Below are 21,780 nucleotides of genomic sequence, written 5' to 3'. Positions count from 1 at the left end.
TACCAGACTCTTCCAGATCTGCCAGTCTACCAGACTCTTCCAGATCTGCCAGTCGACCAGACTCTTCCAGATCTGCCAGTCGACCAGACTCTTCCAGATCCGCCAGTCGACCAGACTCTTCCAGATCCGCCAGTCGACCAGACTCTTCCAGATCCGCCAGTCGACCAGACTCTTCCAGATCCGCCAGTCGACCAGACTCTTCCAGATCCGCCAGTCGACCAGACTCTTCCAGATCCGCCAGTCGACCAGACTCTTCCAGATCCGCCAGTCGACCAGACTCTTCCAGATCCGCCAGTCGACCAGACTCTTCCAGATCCGCCAGTCGACCAGACTCTTCCAGATCCGCCAGTCGACCAGACTCTTCCAGATCCGCCAGTCGACCAGACTCTTCCAGATCCGCCAGTCGACCAGACTCTTCCAGATCCGCCAGTCGACCAGACTCTTCCAGATCCGCCAGTCGACCAGACTCTTCCAGATCCGCCAGTCGACCAGACTCTTCCAGATCCGCCAGTCGACCAGGATCTGCCAGATCCGCCAGTCAGCCAGGATCTGCCAGAACCGCCAGCCAGCCAGGATCTGCCGGATCCAACTACCTGCCTGGGCTTCCTCTCAGTGCTGAGCTTCCTCTCAGTGCTGAGCTTCCTCTCAGTGCTGCGCTACCCATCAGTCCCGAGCTACCTCTGTCCCGAGCTGCCCCTCTGTCCCGAGCGGTCATTAAGGAGGGTAACCTATCTAGGGACGCTAAGGAGGTGGACTAAAACTATTATGGAGTGGGGTCCACGTCCAGCGCCAGAGCCGCCACCGCGGACAGATGCCCACCCAGACCCTCCCCTATAGGTTCAGGTTTTGCGGCCGGAGTCCGCACCTTGGTGGGGGGGGGGGTACTGTCACACCCTGACCATAGTTTACTTTGTATATTTCTATGTTTTGGTTGGTCAGGGTGTGATCTGAGTGGGCATTCTATGTTACATGTCTAGTTTGTCCAGTTCTATGTTCGGCCTGATATGGTTCTCAATCAGAGGCAGGTGTTCGTCATTGTCTCTGATTGGGAACCATATTTAGGTAGCCTGGGTTTCACTGTGTGTTTGTGGGTGATTGTTCCTGTCTGTGTTTTCACCAGATAGGCTGTTTAGGTTTTCGTTACGTTCATCACGTTCTTTATTTTGTAGTGTTTGTATTGATTCGTGTTTTACGTTTGTTCATTAAAACATGGATCGCAATCTACACGCTGCATTTTGGTCCGACTCTCCTTCACATACAGAAAACCGTTACAATCTGAGGGATGTGGCTGGAAAAATAATGAATATACCATTGAACCAAGTCCCAGATCCCAGATTGTAGCTGTAAATCTAGTGCCTGGTGAGTTGTATTTGCATTAAACATCTCACCGTAGCTTCTGTCACTTCCTCATATCTAGCAAACAGACAAGCAGCATGATGTGATTATGAGACTACTTAAAACAGCATATTAGCAGCATGGTAAATAAAAGGGCATGGTAATAAAACCACATGTTTTGAGGAAATTGTGTGTGTTGAGGGACAGTGTATGTGTGTGTGTGTGTGTGTGTGTGTGTGTGTGTATGGGGGGACAGTGTGTGTGTGTGTGTGTGTGTGTGTGTGTTTTTGCATGTGTTCAATACCATTTCATTACTGGGTTGAAGGCGCCTGGCAACGCAACTCAATTGAAAGCACTTTAGTTATATCCCTTCCATGCACAGTGTACACATTCCTTTCCCAGGAAAGCTACTGAGTTCAAGCCATTCATTCTTATTCAAGGCTACTCAATATATACTGTTACAGAAGGCTCCCACAAGACAAAGAAACTGTTGCTTGTATCAAATAAAATTCTGATAAAGGCTGGACACGGGCTACCCATCCCTCGCAGGAATTTAGTTCTAAACATGTTGACGTTTATTTAATAGATAATTTAAACACCTTTATTCCACATGCGGGAACATTGCATTCCTCTTTCTAAAATGTATGCACTAGCAATATGATTTCAACAGTTTCCGAATCAGCAATTCAAACGCTCTGTTGTAACATCGTTCATCCAGTGTCAGAAAGTGTCAATCACCGCAGCACCCAAACCCACGTTCCGTTATCCTTGTTCGGAAGTAGCATCAACAAGTCGCCAGTAAATCATAAACAATGAGAAAACAAATTGTATTTCACTTACCCATCTCAAGCTATTTCTCTTCACTATGGTGGTGAATAAAGTTGTCAGGTTGTAGACCTCAGTAGCAACTTTCCAGATACAGCAGTCCAGTCCAATGTGGGTCGCAATGCACAGACGTAACAGTAATCAATCGAGCGGGTGAACTGGCAAGCGCAGAGTTCTAGAGGGGAAAATCCGGAGGAATCAATGGTGTTTTGTCCGACCGAATTAATGAGTAAAGAAAACGGACAAAAGTACAGTATTGTGTGGTCTGTCCGAAGCGAAATCCCTGGTTCATTTTAACAAAGAAAAAGCACACAGAGCATGGGTTGTCTGCATGTATGGCTACGTTAAATTCAAGTCATCAATTCAAACTGTGATGATTGAATATGCCTTCATTTCAAAACGTCGATAAAACCCTATATTTTTACATTAGACACCACAAAGTTGTGAATTTAGATGGTCAATAAAATCAATAAAACACTTGGGGTATCCTAGCTTGGGTTGTAGTCTATTGCGTTATAAACAGGTAGGAGGTAGGCCTCCGCTTGCTTAAACGTCAGATGTTACCATGGTTACTAGTCCCGAATGTGGTGATTCTTTCCATTGACTGTGGTGAAGCTTTCCATTAACGGTATGGCACAGCCACGCACATTTAGGCTACATAGAATAAAAAAAGAAAACTCCCTCGTCTGTCATGAATGTTGAATAAGCATAGTCTGCTGATTGTCCGTGTGGTTGGTTCTTAATAAGGTCGAAATTTGAGACAAAATATTTAATGTATTTTTTAAAATTTGTTTAACCTTTATTTAACTAGGCAAGTCAGTTAAGAACAAATTCTTATTTACAATGACGTCCTATACCGACCAAACGCTGGGCCAATTGTGCACCGCCCTGTGGGACTCCTAATCACGGCCGATTGCGATACAACCTGGATTCAAACCAGAGTGTCTGTAGTGATGCTTCTAGCACTGAGATGCAGTACCATAGACTGCTGCGCCACTTGGGAGTAGTATTAAACTGACTTCAAAACATTTTGTATTGTATTTTGTATTTATTATGGATCCCCATTAGCTGCTCCCAAAGCAGCATACTCTTCCTGGCGTCCTGCAGAATTAAGGCAGTTTATACAATTTTAAAAACATTACAAAACATTCACATATTTCATGACACACTGTGTACCCTCAGGCCCCTACTCCACCACTACCACATATCTACAGTACTAAATCCATGTGTATGTATAGTGCGTATGTTATCGTATGTGTGTGTGTGTGTGTGTGTGTATGTACGTGTCTGTGCCAATGTTTGTTTTGCTTCACAGGTGTTTTTTTTCATCTGTTTTTTAAATCTAATTTTACTGCTTGCGCCAGTTAAACATGGGTCTTTGTGCGGGGCAATCAATACTTGTTTGCTCATCAGCTAAGGCACGTGCCCAAGACGAAAGTTCATGCACGCAATGCATGCATACTAACTGAAGTCTTGCTGGTGTTTACATGGTTTTGCGCATGTGCCAGGTGTTAGAAATTTCAACGACGCTACCAGCTTTCTAAAAGGTGAAGTAAATAATATTTTCCTGCCAATATTTTGTCAAACATTTACACCAGCTGAAGGACCAACCACTGGTAGAGAATGACGCTGCAATGAATAGCAACCCTTTTACGGGCTCCTGACCAATTCTGTTATTTTGGTTTTTTTGTGCTGATCTTAACTTTTTTTCTACATAATGTTTTCGCAATCGTTTCTTGTGACCGAAAATAGCTTTTTTATCTTTATTTTTTACCCCTTTTTCGTGGTATCCAATTGTTTTAGTAGCTACTATCTTGTCTCATCGCTGCAACTCCAGTGCGGGCTCGGGAGAGACGAAGGTTGAAAGTCATGCATCCTCCCGTTACACAACCCAACCAAGCCGCACTGCTTCTTAACACAGCGCGCATCCAACCCGGAAGCCAGCCGCACCAATGTGTCGGAGGAAACACCGTGCACATGGCAACCTTCGTTAGTGCGCACTGTGCCCGGCCCGCCACAGGAGTCGCTGGTGCGCGATGAGACAAGGATATCCCTACCGGCCAAGCCCTCCCTAACCCGGACGACGCTAGGCCAATTGTGCGTCACCCCACGGACCTCCCGGTCGCGGCCAGTTACGAAAGAGCCTGGGCGCGAACCCAGGGTCTCTGGTGGCACAGCTGGCGCTGCAGTACAGCGCCCTAAACCACTGCGCCACCCGCCCTAAAATAGCTTCTTGAGATCAGAAAAGCGATCACTAGCCTCGATTTGGGTGAAGATTTGTACTTCAAAGAATCTGAGGAGCTGGACATACTGCTCACCCCGGGCCAGGCCCTAATCCCAGAAACTCTGAAAAGGAAAAGAAAAAGGTGGCGTGAGAGAAGCTGACGGATGGGTAGACAAACTATGTCGGCGAATACATAAACCGCTTCTACCCTCCGTTCTATTGGCAAACATACAATCACTGGAGAACAAACTAGACAAGCTCCGTTTGAGACTACCCTATCACAGGGAAGTGAATAATTGTAATATCCTATGTTTCTTGGAGTTGTGACTGAGCAAGGACTTGGATAATATACAGTGCCAATCAAAAGTTTGAACACACATACTCATTCCAGGGTTTTTCTTGATTTTTTACTATTTTTCTACATTGTAGAATAATAGTGAAGACATCAGAACTGTGAAATAACGCATAGGGAATCTTGTAGTAACCAAAAAAAGTGTTGAACAAATTCTTCAAAGTAGCCACCTTGGTAACAGCTTTGCAAACTCTTGGCATTCTCTCAACTAGCTTCATGAGGTAGTCACCTGGAATGCATTTTAATTAACAGGTGTGCCTTGCTAAAAGTTAATTGGTGGAAATTCTTCTTAATGTGTTTGAGCCAATCTGTTTTGCTGTGACAAGTTAGGGTTGGTATACAGAATATAGCCCTATTGGTAGAAGACCAAGTCGATATTATGGCAAGAACAGCTCAAATAGGCAAAGGGAAACAACAGTCCATCATTACTTTAAGACATGAAGGTCAATCAACCTGGAAAATGTAAAGAACTTTGAACATTTTTTAAAGTGCAGTCGCAAAAACCAGAAAGCGCTATGGTGAAACTGGCTCTCATGAGGACCGCCACATGAAAAGGAAGACCCAGAGTTACCTGTGCTGCGGAGGATACGTTATTTAGAGTTACCAGCCTCAGAAATTGCAGCCCAAATAAATGTTTCACAAAGTTCAAGTAACAGACATTACTAAAGGACACTAATAATAATAAGAGACTGGCATGGGCCAAGAAACACGAACAATGGACATTAGACTGGTGGAAATCTGTCTTTTGGTCTGATGAGTACAAATTTGAGATTTTTGGTTCCAACCGCCGTGTTTTTGTGAAACGCGGAGTAGGTAAACGGACGATCTCTGCATGTGTGGTTCCCACCGTGAAGCATGCAGGAGGAGGTTTGATTGTGTGAGGGTGCTTTGCTGGTGACACTGACTTTGATTTATTTAGCATTCAAAGCACACTTAACCAGCATGGCTACCACAGCATTCTGCAGTGATACACCATCCCATCTGGTTTGCGCTTAGTTGGATTATCATTTGTTTTTCAACAGGACAAATACCCAACACACCTCCAGGCTGTGTAAGGGCTATTTGACCAAGAAGGAGAGTGATGGAGTGCTGCATCAGATGACCTGGCCACCACAATCACCCGACCTCAACCCAATTGAGATGGTTTGGGATGAGTTGGAGCACAGAGTGAAGGAAAAGCAGCCAACAAGTGCTCAGCATATGTGGGAACTCCTTCAAGACTGTTGGAAAAGCATTCCAGGTGAAGCTGATTGAGAGAATGCCAAGAGTGTGCAGGAAGTACCAGTGATTCACACAGTATGGAAGTGGCCAGATGAAGCGGATGCTAAACTACATGACTGTTTCACTAGCACAGATTGGAATATATTCAGAGATTATGACGGCATTGAGGAGTTTACCACATCAGTCGCCGACTTCATTAATAAGTGCATCGATGACGTTGTCCCCACAGTGACCATACTTACATTACATATCCCAACCAGATGCCATGGATTACAGGAAACATCCGGAACTGAGCTAAATGCTAGAGGTGCCACTTATAAGGAGCAGGATGACACAACGGTGGTGGGCCTGATCACCGATGATGATGAGACAGCCTATAGGGAGGAGGTCAGAGACCTGGCAGTGTGGTGCCAGGACAACAACCTCTCCCTCAACATCAGCCAGACAAAGGAGCTGATCATGGACTGCAGGAAATGGAGGGCTGAGCACTTTCCCAGTCACATCGACAGGGCTGTAGTACAACAGGTTGAAAGCTTCAAGTTCTTCGGTGCCCACATCACTAAGACTTTATCATGGTCCACACACACCAACACAGTCGTGAATAGGGCATGACAACGACTCTTCCCATGCAGGAGGCTGAAAAGATTTGGCATGGGCCCTCAGATCCTCAAAAAGTTATACAGTTGTACCATTGATATCAACTTGGCTGTACCAGGCAGAGGAAGTCCCTAAAAATTGTCAAAGACTCCAGCCACCCAAATCGTGGACTCTCTCCTACCGCACGGCAAGCGATACCGATGCACCAAGTCTGGAACCAACAGCCAACAGGACCCTGAACAGCTTCTACCCCCAAGCCATAACACTGCTAAATAGTTGGTAACCCCCTAAAGTCGATTGACGCACTGGTGCAATCCACTGCGTCCGCCGCTGTTTTCTTTCTGCTTCTGCGGTGAAAGGTGGCAGAACAAAATTGGTCTTCTCACGAAAATGCCTGTAGCGTCTAAATGTTTTGACCTACACACTATTATAACCACTCTATGGAAAGGGGAGACTCTCACGTGATGGTGTTCTCCGTGTCACTCGTCTAAAGTGTCACACGTCTGAAGGTAACCGGTACCGGTTTTAAAAAATAAATGGAAGTATGAAGGTAGTTTTGTCACTACCCAAAAAAGGGGTTCGGTATGTGTAAAACATATATATTGCCTGAGCTTTCTCCTAGATCTCCTAGATCTCCTATCTCCTAGATAAAAGACAAACACTTCAACAGCTTGTTTCTACTGGTTTATTTTTTTTGTCTTTGTTTTGCAATTTATGAATGTGCTATTCAATGTGTTTCTCTGGGCTATAGTAGTAAAGGCCAAATTCAATATTTTATAAAGTTATTGTTTTATATATATATCTTTAATACCTAAAGTGGTCATAAATTCTAAATCAAATAGCTAAATTATCCATAGTATGACACCCCACCCCCTGACCCTTTTACTCACCTGATCACTCACCTGATTTTACAAGAAAGTTCCCAGAACCCATTTAAGCTGTTTTTTAAAAAGGTTCCCAGAATATTGAATTAGGTTGTGGGAACAGTCTGGTGGGAACATTGTGATGGGAACAGTCTGATTGTAACAGTCTGGTGGGAACAGTCTGGTTGGAACAGTCTAGTTGGAACAGTCTGGTGGGAACTGTCTGGTGGGAACAGTCTGGTGGGAACAGTCTGGTGGGAACAGTCTGGTTGGAACAGTCTGGTGGGAACTGTCTTATTGGAACAGTCTGGTGGGAACAGTCTGGTTGGAACAGTATGGTGGGAACAGTCTGGTTGGAACATTCTGGTGGGAACAGTCTGGTGGGAACAGTCTGGTTGGAACAGTCTGGTTGGAACAGTCTGGTGGGAACAGTCTGGTGGGAACATTGTGGGGACATCACAAAAGACATGTTCCCAAAACACAAAAATTATCCAGTTATAAAATATTTATTTTATGGTGCAAAAAACATTTGCCTGATATTACAAGAACGTTCCCAGAACACATTTAGTATTTTCTTTGAAGGTTCCCAGAATGTTGCATTAGGTTGTGGAAACAGTCTGGTGCAAACATTGTGGGGAAATATTTTATACAAACATATACATTTTGGGGGAGTGTTCTGGGGTGGTTGTCATAGATATTGTGCACCACATTTTTGTGAACGTCAGAACATTGTAAGGATATCTCATCGAAAACATTTTTATAAATAAATAGATTTTATCAGAAATATTCTCAGAATGTTTTTGGGATGTTATCAGCCTAGACCTTAGCTGCTTTTAGCAACGCTAGCATACACTAGCATTGCTAGGAATTAGCTTGACAAAAAAAACGGGATAGTCCACCGGAAACCAGAAGTTAAATAAAATTCCATTTCAACTGTCAGTAGGGTTGGTCCTTATGTAGAGGGGATTTAGAAAAAATCATCTAATAGAACATAAATTAAACCGGCTTTCCAAACCACAGGCAAAGTGAAATAACTAACATTTAATGGAACATATAATTAAACTTGGGTCTATTGTAGACCCATGCAGTTTCTCTTCACTTACCTCATGCACGTGCACCATAGCTGTACAACAAAAAAAAACAAGAACTTGTGGGGGACTTTTATCTTGACATGAGGGAAGCAGAGAGGAACTGCATGGTTTGTTTTTTCACTTTGCCTGTGGTCTTGGTTATTTCCTCGGTTATGAGGTTGAGGGTGGTATTGTCCAGGGAAGGGATAGCCAGTTGCCTTTAGATGTACATTTACACATTCTGCATTCGTGGAGATGGGCTGTGCTGCTTTGAGCTGCAGTGGATTCATGTTTAACTGTTTATTTACCTTCAAAGGTTTATTCAGCTATGTCTGTGAGTCAATTTCCTTTTTGGGTGTCATGTAGAGTTGTGTATTTTAATATTTTCTTCACTGTAGCCTAAACATGGACATTGGACAACCTGCACCACTCCCTCGCTGTAAATAAACCATTCAGCACTTGAAGACCTGGTTACAAGTCATGCCTTCCTGCACCTACATCCTTGGCTACTATGGGTCTGCTATTTTACACTATTATTTGCATAACATAATAATAGTAATAATTTAGAGGCCCCCCTCTCTCTCGCTCTCTTTTGCTTTATCTCTCTCTCTCTCTCTCTCTCTCTCTCTCTCTCTCTCTTTCTCTCTCTCTCACACACACACATACATATACACACCCACCCCTTCCTGTGGTTGTTGTTTATCAATTTTAGGGGAAATGACGTCTCTACCTAGTCCTTCCATAGGCACGTGTAATGAATGATATGGTGCTGTATGTGAATTGCTTTCCTGTTATTGGCTACTCTCCTGATGCGAATAGCATATTTCTGTACACAAATATTATAGCTGAAAAATATATTATATACTGAATTACTTATACTGAAATCATAATTTAATGTCGGATTCCATCAATATTTATTTACATTATAAATGTAGCTTTTTGGGCTTTAGAATTGGCAACATTGCACCTGTGCACAAGTCATGTCAGTCTATTTCAATAATTTCTGATCCGCCAACCTTCGCCTGTCGTGTAAATTCACACACTCACATTGCTCTCGTTCTTTCACTGCTGTTACTAAACAGACAGTTTCCCTCCTACAGTAGACTCAAAAACAGATGTTTTAGCCAGAGTAGTGCTGCCATCTTCTGGTCATTCCGTAGTAGGACACATGTATCGTTCATTATAATTGGGAGTCGCACTCAATATTGTTTTTCCGTTTGGTGCATTCAGCTAGGTGCGCATTATACACCCCCCCTCTTTTTACTCACAAATGCAGGCACATTGTTTACCAATTTATTATTAGTTTTTAATCTGATTGATTCACAAAGAAATGTGGTAATGTGTAGGCTATCATCAGCTTTGAATTACCCAAATATCTATTCATATAACGTCTATTTATCCAGTCAATCAATTCCCACCGATTTTCTTAAATTATACATGACTTATATTATTACGTAAGACGATCATGATAGGGAACACCAAAACTAAATGTGTTGTAGCCAATGTAGGCTATATCCATTATCATTACACACAGTGCTTGGAATTACGAATTAGAATACGTGAGTATTTCGAATGTTCTAATAATGGAATAGAAAATGATCGAGTTATTTTGGTTGGACTACAATCAGGCGAAGCCTATCTATGGCGGTTACGCACCGCTTACTGGTCAATATGAAAAATAAAATAAACCACCGATATGCCTTTAACCGTGAAACTGACGCCTAGTATCTTTGATTGCCAGGCTAAACAATCAATGGACGTCCAGAAAATAACAACGTGGCTAAAACCGTCCGCTGAAGTAGCCAATCGTTGCAGCCGCAGCAAAGCCTATTTGAGCCTACTACGTCCTCTAACTGACAATTTTTGTCTGAGGAGCGATTTCAGCACCACTTCGCTGTCCACTGACAGGATCACCGAAGGTAAGAAGACTCAAGATTGGCACTTTCTTATTCCACTTTGAATGGTTTTAAAACGTCCCTAAGATATTCAGGAACTCCGACAGATTAAGTGTAGTATTTTAAACATCCGTTGTGGTTTAATTAGCTCATAAATACATAACCATGTGTGGGTTATTAGGCTAATCGTATTGAATAGACTGGAGTGGAGTCGCGACGCACCCTTAGATACTGTGGTAACTCGCTGGAACTCTGTGTCCACAACCCATATGTCAACACATTGTGTCATGTATGCAGGATAAACTTGCTTGTAACTTACACGTTGCACGGGTCATGCTCTTGGACAGAGTGAGTATTGTAATGCAGTTGCAGCTTATGCTACTATGATACGTGGTAGGATAAACTAAGCAAGTGCTAAGTAGCCTAGTCCACCTGGTGTGTTACAGTAAATCTGGGACAACAGTGTAGCATGCAGAGTTTACACAAAAGGCTATTTATTCTACACATAAGCATGTGAATCATTATATTGGTGGTTTTAGCTTGAATGCTATTATTGCAGATGAGTTTGATCCATCAGATAGCAGTGCTAACGTACTGTTGCCCAGTGTTTCATGTAAGTAAAAGCCTACCACTGCAAACGACATGTTGATGTGTTGAATGGCAAATGCCTACAATCCTCATGTTCACCTGTGTTTTATGTTATCACACGTTGCGCTGCGTTTTGCATTGGCGCCTTGCTTGCAGTGGAACACTGCGTTCCCAGGTGGATTCTCTCTGTCTCGCCACACTGACAGCCAGCAGTGCCACACTCAGGGGCCTCTATTAACATTTCAGATTGGCATTGTCGTCATTTAGCAGACGCTCTTATCCAGAGCGACTTACAGTCAGCGCATTCATCTTAGGATAGCTAGGTGGGACAACCACATATCACAGGCATGTAAACTCCGACGTTACACAGTACACTGTCAGCAACCACCTGTCAGCAAATCACCACGTCGTTAAACGTCTCCTAAACGGTCAGCGTCAGTTAGTGGAGAGGAACGATAGACAGAATCCACTGAGGATACTGTAGCGAGTAACAGGTGTTTCGTTCTCACACATGAACTGACTGAATTAATTAAGACTAAGCTATTATTAGCTGCTAGTGGCTCTGCGTACTGTATCATCCAAGTACTGGGGAAGAGAAGAGCAAATAGAAGCCATACTGTCCTAAATACAGTCCAGCATGATATTGGGGAAATAGGGAGAGAAGCGTTTAAACGTGTCTGTTGATATAACCTAGTCTTGAGTCTGCAGAGGTTGTGTCCCATCTTAAAGTTACCCACAGGGTTCTTGATTGTCAACGTGACTGTGATTGTACAGGTGTGCAAAAGAGGATTTCGTCTTTGTTCATTTTTGTCCGGGCTGGATGACATTATCTACAGGATGATATACATCACCTTTCACAGTACCTGCACTGTATTTATAAACTGTTGACCAATCGAGAGCTTGGGACTTTAAGGGTCTATCTGCATTTTTTACAAAATTGGGTTATTGACATAGCCTTGTTCTGTTCAATGTATTCCCACTGCTTCACTTTTCCTAAAAAAGTTCAGGAGTAACAATGTGCTTAACAAGTCACAAAATAAGTTGCATGGACTCACTCTGTGTGCAATAATAGTGTTTAACAAGATTTTTGAATGACTACCTCATCTCTGTACCCCAAACATACAATTATCTGTGTACAGTCCCTCAGTCGAGCAGGGAATTTCAAACACAGATTCAACCACACAGACCAGGGAGGTGTTCCAATACCTTGCAAAGAAGGGCACCTATTGGTAAAATAAAAAAAGCAGACATTGAAAATCCTTTTGAACATGGTGAAGTTATTAATTACACTTTGAAGGTATAGTATATCAATACACCCAGTCACTACAAAGATACAGGCGTCCTTCCTAACTCAGTTGCCGGAGAGGAAGGAAACCGCTCAGGATTTCACCATGAGGCCAATGGTGACTTTAAACAGTTACAGAGTTTAATGGCTGTGATAGGAGAAAACTGAGGATGGATCAACAAAATTGTAGTTACTCCACAATACTAACCTAAATGACAGAGTGAAAAGAAGGAAGCCTGTACAGAATAACAAATATTCTAAAACATGCATCCTGTTGCAATAAGGCACTAAAGTAAAACTGCAAAACAAATGGGCAAACAAATGTTACTTTATGTCCTGAATACAAAGCGTTATGTTTGGGTCAAATCCAACACAGCACGTCACTGAGTATCACGCTTCATATTTTCAAGCATGGTGGTGACTGCATCATGTTATGGGTATGCTTGTCATCGGCAAAGGTTAGGGAGTTTTTTGGGATAAAAATAAATGTAATAGATCAAAATCCTAGAGAAAAACCTAGTTCAGTCTGCTTTCCACCAGACACTGGAACACAAGTTCAACTTTCAGCAGGACACTAATCTAGAACACAAGGCCAAATATACACTGGAGTTGCTTACCAAGAAGACATTGAATGTTCTTGATTGCCCTAGAAAATCTATGGCAAGATTTGAAAATGGCTGTATAGCAAGAATCAACAGCCAACTTGACAAAGCCTGAAGAATTAAAAAATAATAATGTGCAAATATTGTACAATCCCAGGTGTGCAAAGCTCTTCGAGACTAACCCAGAAAGACTCACAGCTGTAATCGCTGACAAAGGTGATTCTAACATGTATTGACTCGGGTGTGAAAACTGACTCGGGTGTGAAAGATATTTCTGTATTTCATTTTCAATAAATTTGCAAAAATGTATACAAACATGTTTTCACTTTGTCATTGTGGGGTATTGTCTGTAGATGGGTGAGGAATTTTTTTTGTAAATCCATTTTGAATTTAACAGAACAAAATGTGGAATACGTCATGTGCTATACCCTAATTCCTGTTGTGAGGTTCAAAAGAATACCATATAACAATTGCTGACACCATTCAAACCAATGAGGGTTCTGAACTTAAAGACAATTATCTCAGAACCATCTTGTTGCAGATAGAACCTTATCGTCCCAAGCTCTCCAAATGTAGATTTGGCTTATTGTTTTGTTGCGCAGTACGTTGTAGCCTACCTAACACACGAGAAAACCTCAGTTCAGATGCTGGTCTAATCTTCCATGTGTCAAATGAGTTCATCTCTGTTTCTAACTGGATGTGACTCAACTAAACTAGCGATAGCACGGCGTTATGGAAAGTCTATCGATGGAGGATATTATGGTGAACCATCTGCATTATTAACAGTTAGATTGGGGATACAGTGTCGCTCTGGTTTAATTTCAGTAGCACTTATAAACCATTCCCACAGGTCAACAACATGGTCCTAGGAGGTGTTTGGTTTCCACTATGCATATTTCCGTAGGTCCACACGCAACACAGATCTGACACAACATGAATGGCATTCTCAGGTGGAAATAGCCCGACACACACACACAACCACAAGCATTTCGCTACACTCGCTACACTCGCATTAACATCTACTAACCATGTGTATGTGACAAATAAAATTTGATTTGATTTGAAATAATTCAATCTATTCAACTCAATCCATGGCATCTCACACTCTAAGGTCAGGGGTCAGGGAGAAGAGAGAGGAAAGAGTATGGGTAATCATCCTACCTACTGACATGCTACGCACGACTCAGGTTCTTACTAGATAGTAGTGTGTCAGGGTGAGTGAATGGCTCCTGTAGCCTGTAGGCCAGGGTTGTGTCCCAAATGGCATCCTATTCCCTATGTAGTGCACGTTTTTTGTGTGCCATAGGGCTTTAGTCAAAAGTAGTGCACTACATAGGGAAAAGGGTTCCATTTGTGACACAGATTAGTTGATGTCAGGTGGCATTTAGTCTACCATGAGCACAGGACCAGACTTCAGCCAATAGGAAATCAGACTTAGTTCAGTATCCTCTGCAAGTCACTTTCACTGACAATCATGCTGATCGCCTTAGGGCACAGAGGTGTGTGTGTGTGTGTGTGTGTGTGTGTGTGTGTGTGTGTGTGTGTGTGTGTGGGTGGGTGGGTGGGTGGGTGGGTGGGTGGGTGGGTGTGGGTGGGTGTGGGTGGGTGGGTGGGTGGGTGGGTGGGTGGGTGGGTGGGTGTGTGGGTGTGTGTGCGTGTGTGTGTGTGGATGGCAACAACGTAGACCTAGTCCTGTTCCACTCTCATGTAGCCACAACGCTGCAAAATATCAATTTTGTAGCGTATGGAATTGGAAACTAGTATTTTAAGGCTGTATATTAACATGTTGAATTAAAACATTACGGCTGTTTGTTGCTTCTTCAACGGATTAAGGATTTAGTGTCCAATTTTGTCCAGCAGTCCTTCCTTATAAATGGTTTGCATTTATTTGAAATGCTTTGAATCTATACGTAGCCTCATTTCCATGTAAAAGGATCCATGAGTACCAGCATGTGAAGTTCATAGGAGCATATCAAACTGGATGTCCAATAAAAGATAAGACTATATTTATTTTTAATTAAGGCATATATAAATCTTTCAATCATTTTACATCCTAAAAATTGGGAATAAGCAGAGACTTTGATTTCTGGTCTAACAGATGGAAAAGGGGTCTTAAAAATCATGTACCAGGAAAAAGTCTTAAATGTTAAATAATATCAACACTTATATTACGTTTTGGAGAAATGTTTCTGCCTTCTTGAAATTCCTGTCCCAAAAACTGACGTATCTGTAAGGCACTTTCTAATTTCTCTCCCTGAGGAAGAGGGAGGATAAGGAAAGTTCACACAAGTAACAAGTAAAGGTGGACCTACCAATGAGTTATAGTTTTTTATGCATTATCAAGTGAATAAAACTCTAAAATCTGTTACCATATCAGTAACGGTTTTTGGAATTGAATTGGCTACAATCGGAAACCATAGTTGTCACAAACCACAATTAGTTTCACAAATTTGGACAGCACAGTACAGTAGAGTACAGTACAGTAAATAACAGTAGAGTACAGTAAAGAAAAGTAGAGTACAGTACACAGTAGAGCACACTAGAGGTTGAGTACACTATAATGTAAAGTACTGTAGTGTACTGAACTATACTCTACTTTACTGTTCTGTACTGTACTGAACTCTACTCTACTCTACTGAACTCTGCTCTACTCTACTCTACTGAACTCTACTCTACTCTACTCTACTGTACTGTACTGAACTCTGCTCTACTCTACTATACTGAAGTCTGCTCTACTCTACTCTACTGAACTCTGCTCTACTTTACTGTACTGTACTCTGCTCTACTCTACTGTACTGAACTCTGCTCTACTCTACTCTACTGAACTCTGCTCTACTCTACTCTACTCTACTGAACTCTGCTCTGCTCTACTCTGCTGTACTGAACTCTGCTCTGCTCTACTCTACTGAACTCTACTCTACTCTACTGTACTGTACTGAACTCTACTCTACTCTACTGAACTCTGCTCTACTCTACTCTACTGAACTCTACTCTACTCTACTCTACTGTACTGTACTGAACTCTGCTCTACTCTACTATACTGAACTCTGCTCTACTCTACTCTACTGAACTCTGCTCTACTTTACTGTACTGTACTCTGCTCTACTCTACTGTACTGAACTCTGCTCTACTCTACTCTACTGAACTCTACTCTACTCTACTGTACTGTACTGAGCTCTGCTCTACTCTACTCTACTCTACTGAACTCTGCTCTGCTCTACTCTGCTGTACTGAACTCTGCTCTGCTCTACTCTACTGAACTCTACTCTACTCTACTGTACTGAGCTCTGCTCTGCTCTGCTCTGCTCTGCTCTGCTCTGCTCTACTCTACTCTACTGAACTCTGCTCTGCTCTACTCTACTCTACTGAACTCTACTCTACTCTACTGTACTGTACTGAACTCTGCTCTACTCTACTCTACTGAACTCTACTGTACTGTACTGTACTGAGCTCTACTCTACTCTACTCTACTCTACTCTACTCTACTCTACTCTACTCTACTGAACTGCTCTGCTCTGCTCTACTCTACTCTACTGAACTCTACTGTACTGTACTGTACTGAGCTCTACTCTACTCTACTCTACTCTACTCTACTCTACTCTACTCTACTGAACTGCTCTGCTCTACTGTACTGTACTGTACTGTACTGTACTGAACTCTACACTACTGAGCTCTTCTGTGCTGTACTTTGATGTTCAAACTTGTGAAACATAGACGGCTATGATTGGTCCGGTCAGAAGCCAGAAGCACAGTAAAGTAATAGTGTGTAGAATAATACCCAAATATGTGAAGGAGGATATTGCACATTTCTACCTTTGTGTACCTAGTTAGGATACATCACCATGAAGAGAATGACATTCATATCCATAATTATGCACTTCTGTTTAGTACAGACCATGGACCCATGATGAAATTCTGTTACTGCAATTCCGTTACCGATTGTAAATCCACTTCACTTACTGTAGTTCAATACCAAAATATAATTTTTCAAAGTTAAAGTGTCATGTCATAGCTGACACTCCATTATTTCTGCAGACATCTTTGAATCTTAATTCAGAGCAGATATTTAACATTCTGTTACCAAAATCTCCACAGTTCTTCCAGTCACTGTGTTTTAGTCAAATGTTCAGTGTAACGTGTCAAAAGTAGTCCTTGTGCGTAGAGTTGTATGGTTTGTTCGACTTTTGAATCAATGTTTTTTGTTTGGCATCCATTTTAAAGTGAAAAATCTAATTCTCAGCGCAATTCCGTTGCCGTGGAATTGCCCGAGAGCAACACTTTTCACAGATTATTTCATATATTTCATTGCACAACTTTGAATGCCTCTTGTGTTTCCATAACAAGAGATGTCCATAAACACTATATTGGAAAACACTTCTGGTGTGTATTGGAAAACTACTCTGGTGTGTATTGGAAAACACTTCTGGTGTGTATTGGAAAACACTTCTTGTGTGTATTGGAAAACTCCTCTGGTGTGTATTGGAAAACACTTCTGGTGTGTATTGGAAAACACTTCTTGTGTGTATTGGAAAACTCCTCTGGTGTGTATTGGAAAACACTTCTTGTGTGTATTGGAAAACTCCTCTGGTGTGTATTGGAAAACACTTCTGGTGTGTATTGGAAAACTCCTCTGGTGTGTATTGGAAAACACTTCTGGTGTGTATTGGAAAACACTTCTTGTGTGTATTGGAAAACTCCTCTGGTGTGTATTGGAAAACACTTCTGGTGTGTATTGGAAAACACTTCTGGTGTGTATTGGAAAACACTTCTGGTGTGTATTGGAAAACTCCTCTGGCGTGTATTGGAAAACACTTCTGGTGTGTATTGGAAAACTCATCTGGTGTGTATTGGAAAACTCATCTGGTGTGTATTGGAAAACACTTCTGGTGTGTATTGGAAAACTCCTCTGGTGTGTATTGGAAAACTCCTCTGGTGTGTATTGGAAAACTCCTCTGGTGTGTATTGGAAAACTCCTCTGGTGTGTATTGGAAAACACTTCTGGGTGTTTGGAAAACACTTCTGGTGTGTATTGGAAAACTCCTCTGGTGTGTATTGGAAAACACTTCTGGTGTGTATTGGAAAACACTTCTGGTGTGTATTGGAAAACACTTCTGGTGTGTATTGGAAAACACTTCTGGTGTGTATTGGAAAACTCCTCTGGTGGGTTATTGGAAAACACTTCTGGTGTGTATTGGAAAACACTTCTGGTGTGTATTGGAAAACTCCTCTGGTGTGTATTGGAAAACTCCTCTGGTGTGTATTGGAAAACTCCTCTGGTGTCTATTGGAAAACACTTCTGGTGTGTATTGGAAAACACTTCTGGTGTGTATTGGAAAACTCCTCTGGTGTGTATTGGAAAACTCCTCTGGTGTGTATTGGAAAACTCCTCTGGTGTCTATTGGAAAACACTTCTGGTGTGTATTGGAAAACTCCTCTGGTGTGTATTGGAAAACTCCTCTGGTGTGTATTGGAAAACTCCTCTGGTGTCTATTGGAAAACACTTCTGGTGTGTATTGGAAAACTCCTCTGGTGTGTATTGGAAAACACTTCTGGTGTCTATTGGAAAACACTTCTGGTGTGTATTGGAAAACACTTCTGGTGTGTATTGGAAAACTCCTCTGGTGTGTATTGGAAAACTCCTCTAGTGTGTATTGGAAAACTCCTCTGGTGTGTGTTGTCAGTGTGGACATCCTTCATTCTTTCCACCGTGAACAGAAGGAATAAATAGAGGTGAATGATATAGTCTTCTCTTCTTCATGATCAACCGACGGCTAGCTTGTCAGAATAGACAGGAGAGAGAGAGAGACCATTGTAAATACAACCCATATTTATGTTTTTTTTATTTTCCCTTTTGTACTTTAACTATTTGCACATTGTTATAACACTGTACGTAGCTATAACATGACATTTTAAAAGTCTCTATTCCTCTGAAACGTTTGTTAACTGTTTCTGTTTCGAATTGAATTGAGAGACTCATTCCACTAAAAACAACACAATAACCCCCCATAAAAACACATTTCGTGCCACCCGAACCTCCACACAATCACATTACACAGTACACAACAACACAGTACAATACAATTCCCAATCCAGCACCACATTACAAACATACATCCAACCCCTCCTCTCCTGTTGTACAGACAACCCCCCCTGACCCCCCCATACCTCCTGAAACATCTCCACACCGTTAATCATTTTATAGAACTCAAAATCAACCCTAAGGCAGAGAGAGAGAGTTTTTATTCTTGTCATCATTTGTTTTGTTCATGTAAATTCCATTACATTTCATGCCAATTAGACCTAATCTTCCTGAAATCAATTAAATGAAATTCCCGGAGTTAGAAGGAAAGGGGGGGGACTCGACGGCAAAGTGGAGAGAGAGGCAGCATATGACTGGCATTTGTAGATCGTGCTGCTGCAAGGTTGCAAAAACCTCTGGTCCTTTGGTGGCTAATTAAACCGTACGGCTGTTCTTCCCTTGGCAGTAAAGGCAACGTGGCTGCAGCGATATAGAGCCTTTGAAAACATCCCCAGCTTTCATGTGCAGAGCTGATATAGGCCTAGGAGTCTGAATAATATTACCCAGTGAACATGACCGCGGTCTTGCATTTTCCATTCCAGTCGTCTTCAAAAACATATGAATTCACTTGGTTGTCGTGAGGAATTGAATTCATTAGACTTGTTGATCATACATGCCGGTCGTCATACTAGAGGATGGGAGGGGTTCAAGAAAAGGATAGAACGTTGTAAAACTCTTTATTTAGGTTGTGGACTGGTTCGTCCTGCTGTGCTCCTCTCCTTGGATTGTCCTTGGTCTCTGTGACCAGTAACAAACCAACACCACAGCAGTGTGTAGGGCTTCCAGCCAAGTAGTCCTGCAGGACACGTCTCATCTAGAGATTGGTGTAGCAGTCTAACGACTGGCTGTAGCTGTAGTATTTATAATGTCGCTTAACGGAGAGTGCATTGTCAGGCAACTCTGCAAAAAAGCAGGACTTGGTGTCATTAGTCTATACTTAAGCAATAAGGCCCGGGGGGGTGTGGTATATGGCCAATATACCACGGCTAAAGGCTGTTCTTATGCACTACGGAATGTAGAGTGCCTGGATACGGCCCTTAGCCGTGGTATATTGGCCATATACCACAATACCTTATTGATATTATAACTGGTTACCAATGTAATTAGTACCAGTAAATAATGTTTTTTGTCATACCCATGGTATACTGTCTGATATACCACAGCTTTCAGCCAATCAGCATTCAGGGCTCAAATCACCCGTTTTATAGTTATGATTTTATCATTCATACTCTGAATGGATGTTTTAACTCTTTCAGTAAGGATGAGCAACTTACACCTCTCTTTCTCACTCTGTCTGTTCTCCCTCTCCCCACTTCTCTATCTCTCCCCCGTCTCTCTTTTTCTCTCCCTCAAGCAGTGCTCAGGGCTACTTCAGTTGAACAGCCTTCCTGAGTCTGCCTCCATCGCCTAGGTAACGCTGCACCAAGTTTCCTCTCTGTCGCTCACCCCCGCAGCCGAGGGTGCTGGGATGTGAGTCTGATCACGAACATAGTCGCGGCATCACCGAACAAACCCACCTACACATCCATCCACTTCTCCTCCACCCATGTCCACCACATGACACACTTAGAATAATACATATACCATTAAGTGACTTACAGTCATGCGTACATACATGTCTTTTAACTTATCGGTGGTCCGTAGGGAATCAAACCCCCTATCATGGCGTTGCAAACACTATGCTCTACCAACTGAGCTACCACTTGACTCTCCATCTAATCCATTCATTCATTAGTTGAAGGTACATTTGTCATTCTCCTGCTAATTAGAGACTAGTGTGTCTTTAGTCATTACCGTATCTACTGTCCTGTCCACACACACACACACACACACACACACACACACACACACACACACACACACACACACACACACACACACACACACACACACACACACACACACACACACAGACACACACACACACACATACATGGATGCCACAGGAGGTTGGTGGCACCTTAATTGGGGAGGACGGGCTTGTAGTAATGGCTGGAATGGTATCAAATACATGGGTTCTATGTGTTTGATGCCATTCCATTTGCTCCGAACGCACACTCCCGCTCACACACAAACTTTCTCTCTCTCTCTCTCTCTCTCTCTCTCTCTCTCTCTCTCTCTCTCTCTCTCTCTCTCCTCTCTATCTCTGTAAAATATCATATGAAGACCCTCCAAGCCCCCTCAACCAATCTCAGATCCTCAGATGAGTTTAGAGACCAATCTGATACTCAAAGTCAGGAATATCTCTATCTCCAGCATCCTGTCTTTTTCCACCATCATTGTCATGCAGATTGAGGATTTATAATAGAGATTGTTAGCCTCTCTAGACCCAGTGAGGGATCTCTCCACTGTGTCCTTATCAGCAGGGGCCATTACGCTGATTGCATTGTTACCATTTTTCTGACGGAGGAGAGAGCCAGCAGCACAGGAGACTGGAACTGGGGATCGCAAGGGGGAACGGTGGGTCCCTGCTAGAGGTTGTGCCGGGTTAGTTAGGTGGTTGTGGGTGAGGTGTGCAGTCAGTGAGGTGTGCAGTCAGGGGTTTAGGGCGAGGAAGTGTGTATTGTTTATGTTACGCTCCTGAGTGTGTGTAGGTACTTGTATGTTTGTGTGTGTGCATTGTGCGTAGGTGTGTATAGGTAGGGGATTTATCATCATGGTACATGAGTAGGTTCACAGATGTATGTGTGAATCGGGCTGTGTGTGTGTGTGTGTGTGTGTGTGTGTGTGTGTGTGTGTGTGTGTGTGTGTGTGTGTGTGTGTGTGTGTGTGTGTGTGTGTGTGTGTGTGTGTACGAGGGGGAGTTATAAGACACGTCATTTTAATACAGGGAGCTGCAGTTGC

At 42.6% G+C, this 21,780-nt stretch overlaps 2 protein-coding genes across 3 annotated transcripts in view; one reads left to right on the top strand and one right to left on the bottom strand.

Annotated features, from left to right (window-relative positions):
• The window catches only part of LOC139418993 (neuronal membrane glycoprotein M6-a-like), a 74,727-nt gene extending 72,367 nt beyond the window's left edge, over positions 1–2,360 (bottom strand). For both annotated transcript variants that reach the window (XM_071168800.1, XM_071168798.1), the window contains exon 1: positions 2,176–2,360. In XM_071168800.1, coding sequence (XP_071024901.1) covers positions 2,176–2,179 — 4 coding nt within the window. In that variant the 5' untranslated portion in view covers positions 2,180–2,360. The remainder of the gene's footprint in view (positions 1–2,175) is intronic.
• Positions 2,361–10,369: 8,009 nt separating this feature from the next.
• The window catches only part of LOC139419711 (WD repeat-containing protein 17-like), a 29,170-nt gene continuing 17,759 nt past the window's right edge, over positions 10,370–21,780 (top strand). Inside the window, exon 1 of the mRNA XM_071169696.1 lies at positions 10,370–10,406. The gene's annotated coding sequence lies outside the window, so the exon portion shown is untranslated. The remainder of the gene's footprint in view (positions 10,407–21,780) is intronic.

This window comes from Oncorhynchus clarkii, chromosome 10 (genome assembly GCF_045791955.1).
Source record: "Oncorhynchus clarkii lewisi isolate Uvic-CL-2024 chromosome 10, UVic_Ocla_1.0, whole genome shotgun sequence".
NCBI classification, from domain to species: Eukaryota; Metazoa; Chordata; class Actinopteri; order Salmoniformes; family Salmonidae; genus Oncorhynchus; species Oncorhynchus clarkii.
The sequence above is the reverse complement of the archived record's forward strand: the minus strand, read 5'-3'. Positions and strand labels throughout refer to the sequence as shown.